General features: G+C 35.4%; 1 protein-coding gene across 2 annotated transcripts in view; it reads right to left on the bottom strand.

Moving 5' to 3' along the window:
* Positions 1-3344: 3344 nt before the first annotated feature.
* oys (lysophospholipid acyltransferase 6) overlaps positions 3345-16902 on the bottom strand; it is a 105000-nt gene continuing 91442 nt past the window's right edge. For both annotated transcript variants that reach the window (XM_089105598.1, XM_089105599.1), the window contains exons 9-11: positions 5624-5821; positions 5231-5382; positions 3345-3640 (exon numbers count right to left, since the gene is read on the bottom strand). In XM_089105598.1, the coding sequence (XP_088961724.1) occupies positions 3520-3640; positions 5231-5382; positions 5624-5821 (471 nt within the window). In that variant the 3' untranslated portion in view covers positions 3345-3519. The remainder of the gene's footprint in view (positions 3641-5230; positions 5383-5623; positions 5822-16902) is intronic.

Genomic DNA, 16902 nt, shown 5'->3' with positions numbered 1-16902 from the left:
TAATACTATCTAGGTATGTGAAGCTGTCCACCTGATTAATCTTTTCATTACCCAACGTCACCTTTTCATGTTCACTTATTCCTTGCCTTAGTGACTTAGTCTTCATAACATTAATTTTCAAACCAATTCTAGCACCCTGAACTCGCAAAACCTCTAAAACATCATTCATTTTGCTTAAACTTTCATCTAGGATGCTTAAATCATCAGCATAATCCAAGTCCAGGAGACTTTTTCCTCCCCATTTGATTCCGTGGTCTCCCATTACCTTTCCTGTGCTCCTTAAAACAAAGTCCATCAAAATAATCCATAGAAAGGGGGATAAAACACAACCCTGCTTAACTCCTGATTTAATACAAAACCAGCTGCTAACCTCATTTCCTACCTTAACCGCAGTAGTGTTATTCTCGTATATAACACTAATCACTTTAATGTATTTGTCTGGTATACCATACAAGGATAAAACCTTCACTAAAGCTCACAAAATAAATCTTCCTTCACATCCAAGGTATCACACACTTTTTCATTTTCCTCTATATCTTTTCCTGCAACTCTATCTCGGTTAAGCAAAGTCTCAAAATGTTCAGCCCATCTCTCTTTAGTTTTTTCATTATCGCTAATTGCGGCCCCATTCCTATCTTTAACTGGGCTAAGTCCGAAATGAGTACTCCCTCTCAATTTTTAACATGCAATACAATATTTTACTATTATGCCGTCTAGCTACATCTAACAAATCCTTGACAATTTTGTCTATGGACTCTATTTTGCACCTCATTAGTTAATATTTTAGTACTTTCTCCAATTACTTTACATTCCTTTTGTTTTCATATGATCTATCACTCAGATAATTCTTGTACAAGTCCTTTCTGATTTCTATTAAACATAATCGAATTACACGAATTTATTTTTTTTAATTTACAAACTCGAAATTAAAATCTAAATTATCAAAATTCTAATTTTGTTAAACAATCCAACCAAAATATCAGAATCAAAAATTAAAATTCATCAGCCCGATATTTAAACCATAAAACTGTCCAAATTTTATTTCGAAATTTAATTCGAAACAATCTGGATGTCGAGTGCCAACAATTTAAAAGACGTTGAAGGAATCTCATATCAAAATTGAGTTAGTAAGAATCTCCGGTCAAACATAATTAAGAAATGACACATTTTAAATTCAAAATGAAATATCAAGGTTTAGATAAAAATTTTGAAATTCAAAAACGGCGCAAAGAATTTTCAATAAAAAAAAACCCAACCAGATGAGGATAGGCTCCAAGATAGAATAGACTAATCTCTAAATAGATAGAAGGCCACCTTTAAACTAATTCAAAAGAAGTTTTTATCGTAAAAAATAAAGGATGCCTAGCGGTATAAACAAGACTAGTGGCATATCAGTAGCAGTCGGTGTTTATAATTTGATAGTCACATATATACCAGGATGCCTTTGAGAAAAATTTTTGACGTCAGGTACTGTTTCTAGTTTAATGTACCAGAAAATGAATAGTTTCACCTTGTTGGAAATTAGAATACGGATACCAATAACAGGAAAATAAGAATTCCAAGGGTAGCCGTTGAAGTTGCTAAGGGAAGTCATTTGACATTTGAGCGAGAGGAAAGTGAGGTAGATATGTAATATCTCTGTGTCGTTTAAAATAAGACAAACAATTTTGTTTTGCTGCAAAGGTGAATATAATAGATATACCAGAGAGGACAAACAATAATAAATTAAATCATATGGGGAAAAAAAAACTGTGACATAATTGCAGTTCAGCGTTACAGTACATCATTCTTATTAAACAAAAGTGAGTATATACAGAAAACATTTTGTCTTCTTTTATTTCTAGATAGGAAATTGGTTGATTCGTGACATCTCCAGATAGCTCCTCTCTCTCTTTTAAAAGAGCCAATAGGCATATATATAGGAAATAGGTTGATTCCTGACATCTCCAGATAGCTCCTCTCTCTCTTTTAAAAGAGCATCTCGGCATATATATAGGACATAGGTTGATTCCTGACTTCTCCAGATAGCTCCTCTCTCTCTTTTAAAAGAGCCAATAGGCATATATATAGGACATAGGTTGATTCCTGACATCTCCAGATAGCTCCTCTCTCTCTTTTAAAAGAGCCAATAGGCATATATATATGAAATAGGTTGAGTCCTGACATCTCCAGATAGCTCCTCTCTCTCTTTTAAAAGAGCCAATAGGCATATAGATAGGAAATAGGTTGATTCCTGACATCTCCAGATAGCTCCTCTCTCTCTTTTAAAAGAGCCAATAGGCATATATATAGGAAATAGGTTGATTCCTGACATCTCCAGATAGCTCCTCTCTCTCTTTTCAAAGAGCCAATAGGCATATAGATAGTATATAGGTTGATTCCTGACATCTCCAGATAGCTCCTCTCTCTCTTTTAAAAGAGCCAATAGGCATATAGATAGGAAATAGGTTGATTCCTGACATCTCCAGATAGCTCCTCTCTCTTTTTAAAAGAGCCAATAGGCATATATATAGGAAATAGGTTGATTCCTGACATCTCCTGATAGCTCCTCTCTCTCTTTTAAAAGAGCCAATAGGCATATATATAGGAAATAGGTTGATTCGTGACATCTCCAGATAGCTCCTCTCTCTCTTTTAAAAGAGCCAATAGGCATATAGATAGTTGTTTAGACGGCTATCAAGTATTTGACATAAAAAAATTAATTTATGTCTTTGTCACTTAGTACGCAATTTCAAAGTGAGTTTATAAAGGAAATGGTCCATATACGTCATCTGTGTTTATACATTAGAAAGTTGGTGTGAAAATTGCCCTGTTTTAAATAGAATTGATATCAAGCATTGGATCGTGCAATCTGAATAAGCTACATTGAGGAAATGCAGCTCAAGTTAAAGTCTGTAATTTCTATACTTATTCTTACGTTTTTGTTTATTTTTGTTTCCTTGAGTTTGCAATTTTTTACCTTTTAGTAGGTATATTAACGCCCTTTGTTCAACTGATCCAGGAGTCTTGCGAAGGGCATTTTCGTTCCAAATCTCTTTTCTTCTCTTTTATTTTTTTTCCCAAAAAAGGTCTTGTTTTCTAAATTTCTAATTCGAAACCCTAAATGAAACCCCCCAAAAAATTCTAAGGTAGGTCATCCCAAATCCTAATATAAGGTCGCTTGGAGCTACAATGAGTTCTTCGTAGTAATAATAACAGTAGTAGAAAAAGTGATCTTAAAAGAAAGAGGAAACAAAAAAAGTACTTCGAATACTAGAAAAATCACCTATTTTAACAAACTCTACCTTAGGAGACTGCTTTACAATCCAAAAACCTATTTCTATATTTTTATAAAAGAAACTAGATCAATGAGTTAGTTTTAAATGCTAAAACATAGGACTACAAAATGCCACAAAAATAATTTTAAACACAAAAAGGAAGGTAATTTTTCAGGTAAAACGGTTACAACATAGAAAAATAATTGCAAAGTCTGAAGCGAATAAACACAAAACTTCTTGTCACGTTATATCACAGTCACAGTTAATTCGATTCTTGAACTCCTTTTGATTTGGTTGACATTTTCTCTCTGTGAGCTGGAAAAATCTTAGGAACGGCGACAAGTGCCAAAATTGTTAGAACATGCAGGTACCAATATAAAGAACTGCAAGAGAAAAGAAGCTAGTAAGTAGTAATTACAAAATTTATTTTTGTTGGTAGTTGAGAGCCATTCTACAAAACTAATCGTTTTTCAAAATGACATTAAGAACTAGTCATACAGAAAAATTCACAACAGAACAGTTTGCTAGACTGGTGTTTTGAAAATTTGGCGATAAAAAGATACATTAAAATAAGAAACGCAATCTCTGCAATCCATACGAATTTATCAACTTTGCCGGTCAAATCAGGAAAGAACTAATGATTCCCCAAATTATAGAATATTGAGATTTGATGTGAATACTTCAAGCCTCAGAGAAGGCATTCAGATCTCTATATAGTTGGAAACTGTAGTTACCGAATGTTGTTTACCGACACATGGTTGAAAATTTCGCTCATTGATTTCTTAGAATTACCCGCGAGAAGATTTTCTAAGGGGGGTGGGAGGGTGACTAGTGACTCATTAACGTATAATATGTTACGCATACTAAAATTTTGGAATTACCATTATCTAAAATTTTGGAAAATTTGGAATTATCTAAAATTTGGGGTAAAATCATATTCAGAGCTTGGAATTATAGTTTAGGTTTATTTGTTAAATTTTTTACAAAATGTTCTATCACCTGAAACTGTTTATAATCTGGAACCCGGTAAATTTTTGCTGCTTTTAAACTATCTTAGTATATCAATGAAAGGTGTCACTTTTAAACTAGCGAAAAATGAAATGCGAATGGAATGGATGGAATCTATTGGCCAATCTTCTGCTGTTTCCCATTTTGGCCCATTTGTTTAATCTTTTTCCATTCCATGGATTTTGGCAACTGGCTGGTCATTTTTTAACTGACTGATTTGGGTGATATTGCTATTACAATTACTTTATTCTTTTTACAAACTACGATCAATGTTTTTCTAAGGGTGTCCATAGGGTGCTATCAGGAGCCAAAAAAAACCCAAATTACTGTCTGCACTTTATTCAAACATACAGACAATGACGCAATAAAGCTCTTTATTCCCGTGCACTGCCTGCGTCTTGACACTACAGGGATCTAGACGTTATCCTTCTTGTGTGAAATGTGAGTCACTTCACTTACGTAATTACGGATACGATGCTTGGAAGCTTCCGGGAGGCAACTATTTTATTTATTTCCGGGGGGGGGGGGGTAGTATTTTGGGACGGATGCATTCTCGTCAAGACAGCTAAAAACTGGCGATTTATACAAACAATTAGGGAAGAGAAATCTAAATTATACAAGGAGTCATTTTTCTATGTAATTGCCTGATTCAATTTGTCTGCATTTCCAAAAAGGTAACAAAACGCTCTTTGAAAAGCAAAGCGAGGAGAAACTGCTATATTACTTTGCAACAGAACAGCAAATATTCAAAAGTTTGTCTGGCTCAATAATTCGAAGTTTGATGCCTGATCAAGTTTTGGTTAGAGATATGGCTATTATCTAGTTTTTTCGTTTTTTTAACTGCAGGTGCTCTATGCAAGGAAAAGACTGGAGTTGTGGTAGGACAACAAAATCTCTGACGCTATGTTGACTTCAGTTAAACCAACTCTATAATAACCAAGTAGGTAGTAAAGAAAAAGACCTACCTGTAAACCCGAATTGATGGCCAGAATTCCAAGAGAACAAATGGCATTGTCACGTAGGCAAGGGCTATTCTCGATCCAAGAAATGTCAAAACGTCGTAAATTTTTCGAGAACTATTTGTGCTTTGAAAACGTGGCCGGACGTGTCTACGCAACTGAAAAAGACAAAAATGTTTTTAGAAAGACAACGGGGCTCTTTTATACTGGAAGAGAGGGGAGAAGGAGAGAGAGAGAGAGAGAGAGAGAGAGAGAGAGAGAGAGAGAGAGAGAGAGGGGGGGGAAGGAGAGAGAGAGAGAGAGAGAGAGAGAGAGAGAGAGAGAGAGAGAGAGAGAGAGAGAGAGAGAGAGAGAGAGAGAGAGAGAGAGAGAGAGAGAGAGAGAGAGACGGAGACTTACTGTCCTCCCAACACCAGTCAACAGGGCTCCAAAAATAAAGGTCAAGTAGTACCCAGGGTAGAATCCATGCCATACAGCAGACAGAATATAAGTTGCGACAGTTGGATTAAAGGTAGCTCTTTCGTAGCCAACATAGCGAAGCCACCGCATGGTTCCAATGTTCCAGCTTGATAGAGTATCACGAAAACTTGTTGCAAACTGAAATAAAAACATAATAGTTGGAAAGTAACCAAAAATTAGAATTGGAATCCATTAGCAAATCTTCTGGATTATGCAGGTCATTTGAGTCATTTGATCCTAGATAAAACTGTTTTCCGAAATGAATAAAATATTGGATGCTTTGAGAGTTCAGGGGTCAGGAATATATTCAACAAATTATTTTTTAAATAGATTACTAGGTCGCTTAGAGTTGATAAAGGTGAAAACTTAATATTACCTAATGAGAAAATCAGTCAATTGAAACAGCTTTACTTATCTGAGTAGTACTGGTACAGATGGTGGGTGCAGGGAAGATCTTAAAATTAGAGTTGCTAAGGTGCAGTCTGTTTCTTTCGCAGTAGAAAAAAATTTGAGGGAATAGGAAGATAAGTCATCGAACTAAGATTTGAATTTTGAAGCGACAGCAATGACATTGGCCAAGAATCGCTCTGAAACGTGGGCTCTTTGAAGGGCTGACAAACCCTATACGCAATACCCTATGCGAAAAACGTGGCTCGATCCCATAATCTAGGGCTATAATCAAAGAAAGGCTAAGCTGGATAGGTCGAGCTTTATGGACGTGGGAATATAGATTCCCGCAAATCGTGCTTTTGGCCATCCAACCGAGGCAAAACAAAAAGCACGTTGTCTCCAAACCGGGCGGAAAGAGATAATAAGAAAAGAATTAAAGGAAATTGGAACATCATCAGAGAAGGGAAGGGCTAAGAGTGATGAAGCTTTGAACTGAATAGAGTGGAGGAGAAGCGTGTCCAGCAATGATGGCATCAGGCTGCTTGGGGTTCACCGTGGCCCAGTGCTGGAATGAGTTGTTGTTACTAGTAGTAGTTTTCAAAGCTTGGATTTTTTTGGGAAAAATCATATTTCAAATTTTAAGCAAACCATACAAAATAATAATAATAAAAAAAAAAATCATTTTCACTATGGTTGAAACTTTTAGATAAAGCTGAATTGACCCTACTTGTGTATCTCAAGATCCTTAGTAGAAAAGAGTTGAAATGTTTGTTCTTCTATCATTGAGCCACTGGAACTGCATTTATTAGGATTGTGGCAAAATACTTGGTGCATCATTTGTACAAAATATGAAAGTGTAGAAATAAAATGATTGAAATCGTTTCATTCGTTCCTATCGTGAAGACACTAACTCTAAATACAAGAGCAGTTTTGTACAGCATACTGTACAGTATTTTTCTCGAATTATGCTTGCGGTTTAATCGTTATGACAGATTTGTTTAGAAAAAAACACTATAGTATATCGCATATTAGTTTTATCGCTTGTCTTTTTCTTTTTTTGTATAGGTGTTTTTCTAATCTTTTATATTTATTTTATAGTGCGTCATAATCTGTTTAATCCAGTTTTTTTCTCTTTTTCTTTCCTGTCATAAAGGCTTCCGGTTATGAAGCCCGACTATTCGGATTTTATTATAATATTTTTAAAAATTTCCAATCTTAATTAAAATTTTACCCGTTATTATATTTTCACTTCATCTCAACTATAAACGAAAACGCAGTGTGGCCTAAGAAATTGTTTAGCCATATTTAAAAAAAATTGTAGCAATCTTAAACATTTTCTTGAACCGACTGAGGAGCCAACAAGACATAATTGAAAAATATCGCCTACGAGAAAATTTCCGGAAAAGCTTACTGGCAGGTGAGGTATTCTAAAATGTATTCTCCTAAGGGTTAGCCTACTACCTAAGCAGTTAAAGAGCTGTCACTTTACTTTGTCCACCCAACCAATTCTTATTTTCAAACAGTTCGTGGTAACGAACTGTAAGTAAGGAGCGACCCGGCTCAATAGTAACCGAAACTCTAAAAAACGAAATTTTGATACCAATAGATACATCAAAAGAATCAGATTTTAATGCTGATTTCTAAAATCATAAATTTCATCAAGTTTAATCTTACCCATCAAAAGTTACGCGCCTGAGAAAATTTGGCTGATTTTCGAAAAAAGGAGGAAGACACCCTAAAAGTTATAGAACCTTAATGAAATTCACACCATCATATTCAGCGTATCAGAGAACCCTACTGTAGAGGTTTCAAGCTCCTATCTATAAAAATGTGGAATTTTACATTTTTTGCCAGAAGAAAGATCACGGATGCGTGTTTATTTATTTTTTTTTTCTTTTCCCCAGGGGTAATCGTATTGACCAAGTGGTTCTAAAATATCGTAGGAGGGCTCATTGTAACGGAAATTAAAAGTTCTAGTTCCGTTTTAAAGTGACAAAAAAAATAGAGGGCAAATAGCCCCCCTCCCACGCTCATTTTTTCTCAAAGTCACCCAATTAAAATTTTGAGATAGCCATTTTGTTCAGCATAGTCAAAAATCTAATAAATATGTCTTTTAGGATGACTTAATCCCCCCCAGTTCCCAGGGGAAGGGATGCAAGTTATAAACTTTGCCCATAGCTTACATATTGTATTGGTTATTGGGAAGTATACAGGCATTTTCAGGAAGGATTTTTGTCTGGTGGGGGGGGGGGCTGGAGGAGGGGGTTACTCGGGAGAATATTTCAGTGGAGGATGGTTCTTTGGGGTAAGGGACATTTCTATGAAGAGGGCGCCTTATTTCCCAGCATTAATTAAAAAACGATCAGAAATTAAATTAAAAAAAAAACCAGTTTTTTCAACTGAAAGTAAGGAGTAACATTAAAACCTAAAACGAACAGACATTATTAAGTATATGAGGGGGCTCGCCCCCCAGTCAATACCCCACTCTTTACGCTAAAGTTTTATTTAGTACTTTCAAAAGAGCTATCTATTCTAATTAAACGGCCTTTGTGATTCAGGGGTTTGTGAATTAATTTTTTTTTTACTTTTAATGTAAAGTGCGTGGTATTTACTACGGGGAGAACCCCCTTATATAAGTAACAACATGTAAGTTATAAAAAAAAAACAATAAGAAAAAAAGAAGCGATAAGGCTCAATAATGATAGTTACTTTTAAAAACGTAATTCTGACGTCAATAAATTTATCAAAAAAATGGGCTGATAATGACGAGTTTGAATATATAACTTTTACTAAGTTTTAGTGTTACTCATCAAAGGTTACTATCCGGAGAAAACTTACCTTATTTTTTAACGAGAGGGGGAAACATCCCCTACAAGTGAAAGAATTTTAATGAAAATCACACCATCAGATTCAGCGTATCAGAAAACCCTATTACATAGGTTTCAAGCTCATATCTGCAAAAATCTGCAACTGTATTTCTTGCCAGAAGAAAAATATACGAATATCGAAGTTCGTTACGTAAGTTAATTTGTAAATTACGTCAGAACCAAATTTAGAGACAGCCATTTAGCAAAAGAAAATTAAAAATTTTTTATGCAAATTTTGTTTACTTATTCAATGACGGTGAGCCAAAATAAAAGCTGCATTAACTAAAAAACGATCAGAAATTAAATAAAAAAAACAAGTTTTTTAAACTGAAAGTAAGGAGCGACATTAAAACTTAAAACGAACAGAAATTATTCCGTATCTGAAAGGGGCTGTTCCCTCTTCAACGCCTCGCTCTTTACGCTAAAGTTTGACTCTGTCTCACAACTGTATTTTTTTAAACACTAAAAAACTTTAGCGTAAAGAGCGAGGCGTTGAGGTGGGGAAAGACCCTTTCATATACGGAATTTCTGTTCGTTTTAAGTTTTAATGTAGCTCCTTACTTTCAGTTTAAAAAACTTTTTTTTTTATTTAGTTTGTTTAAAATTCCGGCTGGCGTCTACCGCCTTGCAAACACGAATTTGGATTTTATTACTTGCATAACTTAAAGCCCTTGCACTAGAGGCTGGGGGCGGGGTCTAATCACAGGAGGCATATCTATTCAACCTTTGGACTGTTTTAAATAAAATGGCTATCTCAAAATTTGTATCGGATGTATTTGGGGGAAAAAGGGCGTGGGGTGGTGGCTGCCCTCCAATCACTTTTGACTCTTAAAAAGCGCAATTAAACTTTTGATTCTAAATCGAATGAGACCCCTCAAAAGTTTATACAAAAACCTTTTCCGTAAGAATCTGGTACTTGTATGATATACACTACCTTATATTCTTCTAATATGTTTCTCTGACGCTCAATCCTAATGAAATATACCTAAGTATGATAAAAAATAATAATTTAGAAACAAATTTGGGCTATAAATTAGCACATTAGGGGTGGGGTGGGGGGAGGGGTAAAGTATAGAGGGTCTGCATGCCTAATGTTTTAGGTACAATTATTCTGCATATTATGTAGTAAGAATTGTTTTCTAACTTCGCACTGTGCAAACACTTTACACCCCCCCCTTAATGTGCAAATCCATAGCCCAATTGTATATTTTCCATCTATTCAGTCACTTCTATTTGTCTTGTCTCACGCTAAGTGAAATAAACTAACGAAAAAAAAAACATTTCTGCAATACGTCAATGGATGAACAACTTGAGCGGTAGGGGGTTCATCATACAAGTACCAAAAATCTTATGTGTTAAAAATGGGCAACTTGCATAACTTAACGCCCTTGCCCCGGGGGCTTCCTGTGGGGTTTTCAATCCCGAATGCATGGTTAGCTCACCTTTTGACTATTTTGAACAAAATGGATATTTCAAAATTTTTATCGAATGCATTTGGGGGAAAATTTCATTTGTGGAGGGGGGGGCTTCTTACCCTCCGATTACTTTTGATTCTTAAAAATAGAACTAGAACTTTCGATTTCCAATCAAATGAGCCTCCTCCAAAGTGTATACGACCACCCCTTCCATAAAACCTTATATTTGAAAAATGTCCAACTTGCATAATTTACAACCCTTGCCCTGGGCCCGTGGGGGGTTTGGCAAATACCTAGGGCGTTAATTTTTGGCCTTTGCACTATAATGAACAAAATTGTTATGTAAAAATTTTGATCCGATGCGTTTGGGGAGAAATAGGCATAGGGGACTGGTTGCCCTCCGATCGCTTTTGCCTCTTAGAAAGGGCACTGGAACTCTCGATTTGCAATCGAATAAGCTTCCGTCCGATGTTTATACGACAAACCCTTCCATATGAAATGCTTCTGGGAAAAATTTTAATAAATGATAAATCATTGAATCCTTATGGCTCTTTAGTATAGGCAACGCTATAGCGTTGCATCTGATGTAACTCTGTTCCATGTACTTAGTACGTTGTTTTTTTTGTCGTTGTTTTTGAGAAGTTAAGACTTAGACAGGGAGCCAGGGATAAGTTTAGTTTTGCATCATTGGCAAACTCCAATTACCGCAACTTGAAGTTATCTTATTTTTCCACCAATGGGGAGTTATATGGTAGTCATTAACCAGACCCCTCCCATGCCCTTTTTAGCTGCAATCTTCCTAAAGACATCTGATCAAAATTATAACTATCTTGTTCAAAATAGTCGAAAAGTCCAATAACTACTCTTCCGGGGATCACTAAAGCCCACATAGCCCCATGTTTTCTATTTTCCACAATTCCCTCAAAACCCTCATGGTTTCTATGATCGTTTATTTTAATTCCTGTTTGTTTTTGGTTTAATTTATTCTATAGTAGTAATTTTCGGTCATTTTATATTTGGATTACTATAGAATTTTATTCCACTGCTCTTATAAATTTACTATGGCTCTTCACTTTTCTTTCTTTTTTTTTTGAGAAATCTTATTAATTATTTTAAAGAAAGCGCACGTAATGTATTAACTATAAAGTTTTAAACTAATTTCGGCTGCATCGGTTCTTGACACACCGAAATAAACCAAATGGGATTTTGTCATATTGATAATTAACTTTCAATGTGAGTAGACTGAACCTAGGGGACTTAGACGAGGACAACCAACACAGGAAGATAATTGATTTTTGGGTTTTCAAAATTTTCAAAAATTATATCGATTTTCGGTGCGACAAACTCATTTTTGCGCTCACCCGATTGAAAATTTATATTACGCGCGGCAGCTTTTGCCACAGCAACCAGATATCAGAACACGATTTCTAAAATCAGCCTGGAATCGTGAGCCCTTTCCGTTATATAAATTCACGAAGTTCAGAGATTTTCAACACAGATGTTTATTAGTCGATGTTCAGGAAAAGCCTGATTCATCTGAAAAATTCACACCAAAATATTCATACGAAGCGAAAATAGCTCGTGTCTTGGCTCTCCGCCAAAACAGGCAATTAACCTTTTTCAAATCAAATGCTAACGAACTACAAGCTGAGAAAATATCACAAAGTGAAGATAACAAAAAAAAGGTATAAAAATAATCACAGTATGTAGACAGGGACAGGGGAACCTCCATTAACGGACATAAAAAAAGAACAAATTTATCTAGCTTCATTGGTTTGTGACGTCTGACTTTCTTTCATTTGTGACAACAAAACAGAGTTTTTTTTTATGAATGATCTTCACAGGTATTTATTTCGTGACTTTAAGAAAGGAACAATTACAACAAAGTAGAATATGTGAAGATTCCAACTTGTACTTTACCCCATGATATTGCCTCATATTTGCAGAATACTGAAAAACTGATTGCGGGGGTTGAGTTGTACGGGGGTTCATTAAATAGGGTTCAGTTGCACGAGGGTTCATTTAAGTGAGGTTGAGTTGTACGGGGGTTGAGCTGCACAAGAGTTCAGTTGCACGGTGGTTAAATTGCATGGGGCTTCAGCTGCACGAAGGTTCAGTTGCAATAGAACCCTTAAAATTGGGAGAACACCAAAACAAGTTTTTGGCATACTTCGCTAAAAACATTGGCTCATTTTTTTCCCTCGTATTTGGTCACAGTTGGAATTCCACTTTATCTTTTAACATGTTAATACTTCGGCCTACATGCTTCATGGCATTCAAATGGACTACCAATCTTATCCCATCAAACACAAAATAAATACAGCAAAAGGGATATGAGGGAGAGGGAGAGAAATTACAAAGAGACAGAGAGAAAATGAACATGAGAAACAAGAGAAAAAAAGGAATTTGAGAAACAGGAAAACATGATAACTAATTAAATGACATAAACCAGATTAGAATGCAAAAAATAAATAAAATCAAACAAGATAAAATCGAAAGTCTTGAAGAACAATATCAAAACAACAGTTTTACTCTGTCCGTGGAGGAATTTCAAAAAGATATAAACCAAGGGATTTTAATTTAGAACGACTGAGATTGACCTTAGCGAGAATACAAGTAACAGCTCAGGTTAGTTGGGTTTAGAGTTCGATTAAATAGATGACATTAATTATAATCTTTCAATTTCCCCCATAGTCTCTATATTTTAAAAAGCTCTTCTCTCCCCAAAACTAATTTCTACGTTCGTACCGGGTCTTACGTACACGTTTCCATATAATAAATGGTATCTAGATACATAAGTCTAAATAATAGATCAGACTTCGATCGTCACAGAAATAATTAACTTGGCATTGCACTTTGCATAAAATACACAATCCCGATTTTTTTGTATTATCTAAGTCCGCAAAACTACAGAATTAAAATCCAAAGAGGCCACCAGACGATAAACTATAAACAAACCTATAACACATATACTTTACTGAGGATCGGTTAAATAATATTTTGTCCCCTTTCCAAACACAAAATTATAAGTAATCTTACCCCCGCCCCCTGACAAAAAAAACTTCTCGGAAGTTTCCCATCGAACCGTGGGACAAAAGGGTAAACTCACTCAACTACGTATGTAATTAGTAACCTTTGGTGAGAGTTACAGACTATATGTAATCTGTTTAATCTGTATGCATACTCGCTTGCCCACAGGCATTAAAAAACACAATGAAAACACTTGCTCCCTCGGCTGATTGGAAACCAATTTACTGTACACCTTTTGGCTTCCACTCCAATAGTGTGGCGACAAGGTATTTGGGTGTCAAAAAAGAGTAGAATTATAGTTGAATACGATTTAGAATTCAGAAGCTTAAGGACTATCAAGACAGAGGTGCTGCTCGTTTGAGTTTCGGGTATACACTCGAGAAAGCATAAAAACTAGATGACAAAAATAGTAAGTTATATGCTACGACTATTTTAGGAAGCAAAGTTCTTTTCCAGAGGCCTGGGAATCATTCTTTTTCAGCGAATCATTTCAATCATCCTGTTTAAGAATTAGCATCAGAATTCGGTTTCATTTTTTCAATTCGGTTTCTATTCGCTTTTTAATCATATAGTTTTTATAATTGCATCAATTTTGGCTAATAGTTTTGATTAATAACTGCAGCTATTGTTAATTAATAGAACAGATCGGAGTATTCGTAGTACGACTAGCTTTTCAGTTGTAATATTAGACTTCAATATTTCAATTTCACCCTCAGGCTTGTGATGAAAAATTATCCGGTTAAAAATTTTTAGGGGAAACACCTTCAAAATAATGTAATCCCCTCAAAATACAGTTGAAGTGGAAGCACTGGTGCAAGCTGTTAAATATCTCCGGAGATTACGCTTGCCTTTAGGCTCCTGCCTGTGTGTTGCATTACGCAGACGTTATATTAGTTACAGACACTTACCAATTATACAAGTAGACGAAAATTTAGATAACAATTTTCTTTTAATATTGCAAGAGAATTATATCATTTTTAGAAATTTGTCCAAAGTGCAAGCAAAAGGTATATTTTCATAATAAATGTAAACGTCAGATTATTGTTTTCTTTTATTAAAAAAAAAACTTGACGGATAAATCGTTTGGAAAATAGAGATAACATTCTGGAGGATCCCCAATGAATTAACAAAACTGAATATATAGTTGTTTATTAGAGCAAAATATGCTTCAATTATGAATCTAAAATGGATAGAGATATAATACGAAATCAGTTTCTAGCTTTCCTGAGCTCTTTAGTGTGAGGGAGATAAATCCATTAAGAAGAAAAGAGCATTTAGTTGTAAAAGATAGTTGAAGATAAATGATTGAAGTTAAAAAGGTAGGAGGTAATCACAGTTTTTTGAAAGGATTCGTTAACACTCACCTCCTAATAATTCAACTTAAAAAGCATTTAATACAAGGGTTGAAAACATTTCGTTAAGGTCATTAGCTGATAACACAAGTGTGATTTTATACGAACAATTTATAAGAATCAACTAAATCAATTATTTCTCATAAAAAAAAAACAGTAGCTGCATCTAAAGCAGATTCTCCAAATCTAGAGCCTTGACCAGCCGAAGTTAACAGGGAGAGTATCAAGGAGGCACACTTGTGCCTCTTTAAAGAGGCGACCCACCACAATGTTAAGCGATTTCCTGTCCTAGCAGTCGCAGAGAGACGGCGGTGATCGCATTTTGTAGCCTAAGCTCAAACTAAGAAACATGCAAAATTCCACCCCTCTCCAACTTTATCTTCATGGGGGAAAGTGGGCCGGAAGTTTTGACCCTTCCACCACAGCCCCCCTTTAACGTTGTCCGATCAGGCTGAAATTTAGAAGATAAGCTTTACTAGGGCCTGTGAGCTTATCCTCAAAATTTCAGCTCAATCCGATCACTCCTTTCTTGTTTTCCAAAAACCAAATATCATGTTTATTTTTTTTAATCAGCCACGCCTACAGGCCACAGTTGGCAACGGATCCAGGTGAATGAGGACTCATTCGAAGCGGAATTCGACCTGTTAGGGCCTTTTAATATTTTCAGACCGAAAAAATTATCCTCCGAATTTACATTTACAAAAAAACCTCGTTTTCTATAAGAGCCCATGTTAATTTTTGAAATTCCTAAAAGCATAGTATTTCATTATTAAATTAGATCAAAATAGTCCTCTTAACCTGACAAGACCGACTGTAAGCTTCCAAAAATTCCAGCTCTTTCCCATAAGTTTTTTTTGTCGAAAAACAAAAATATTTGTTTGTATTTGCTTGCGTCGGAAATAGATTGCAGAGACTAAAAACAACTTAAAAAGATTCTGTGATGGTATAGTGGTAAATGTTACTGTCTGTAAAACGGAAGACCCGAGTTTGATTCCCCGTCAGAGTAATGGGGGGCGGCAGTCCCCCAACTTTAACTCCTGACACGATCAGCTAACAGTTAGTCAAGCAAATATAAGTAATAAACTGTACAAAAACGTGCAGAAATTATTAGAAAAAAACTACGTTTTCTAAAGATTTAAAGAGGCTGAGTCACAAGTTCGAACCTTAAAACGTACAGGGATAAGGAGGTACAGTTGGGGGGCTGCTGCCCCCCAAACCCCCGCTTTTGCAGCCTCTTTTCTTAAGGTTTTTTAAGTCTCGTAGCATGCAATCAGTTGGTCATACCAAGTTCATCACATTATAGCTTGTTCTCGGTTAGGGAAAAATCTCCTTTAAAAAATCAAGCGAACAGGCTCAGAACTGTTTCTAATCAAGGAGATGCAAAAGGATGTTCTTACAATAATAAATTCAAGCAGACTTCTTTCGTGTTGCAAAGTATTTCTTTGCAAGGGAAAAAGGGGGGGAGGGGGGGGGCGGTAGACCCCCAAAATAAAAATCTTAACAAGAGGCTGCAAAAGCGGAGGGTTTGGGGGCGATAGCCCCCCAACTGTACCTCCTAATCCCTGTACGTTTTAAGGTTCGAACTTGTGACTCAGCCTCTTTAACTCTTTAGAAAACATAGTTTTTTTCAAATAATTTCAGTTAATAGCGAAGTATTGCTTCTAGCGGATGATATTATTATACAACTAACTTTGTAATGTCAACTAAAACAAGACTTTTGAAAGTAGAAACCCCCAGAAACTAAAAAATAAAAAAATAGAAACAAAAATAAACAATGATTTGGAATGTTTTAGCTAGCCATATAGAATTTGCTAAAGAGGATTTTGCTAAATTTATGACAAATGCTATCGGTTTGACAATGGACTCTAGTTATTCAATTATTGGGAATAAGCGGCGAATTTTTTTTTACAGTTATAAATATGACAAATGCTAAGAATGAAGGATATAATTAACATATAAGTGAAAAAAAGACAAATAAATTCTATATTGATCTTTTTAAATAGTTTTATTACTACTGATTCTCCAAGTTCGAAAGAAGTTGTTTTTCGGCTGGGTCGCTCCACCTCAAAATCTGTACTAAGAAGTACAGTATTTGAGTGACAAAATCAGTCCCCTAAGTTTATTTACTTTTTTTCTTTCTCCATTTTGCTTCTATAGCTGAAAAT

Source organism: Artemia sp. Qi Xiang Cuo, chromosome 19, assembly GCF_049724085.1.
Source record: "Artemia sp. Qi Xiang Cuo chromosome 19, ASM4972408v1, whole genome shotgun sequence".
Classification (NCBI taxonomy): Eukaryota; Metazoa; Arthropoda; class Branchiopoda; order Anostraca; family Artemiidae; genus Artemia; species Artemia sp. Qi Xiang Cuo.
The sequence above is the reverse complement of the archived record's forward strand: the minus strand, read 5'-3'. Positions and strand labels throughout refer to the sequence as shown.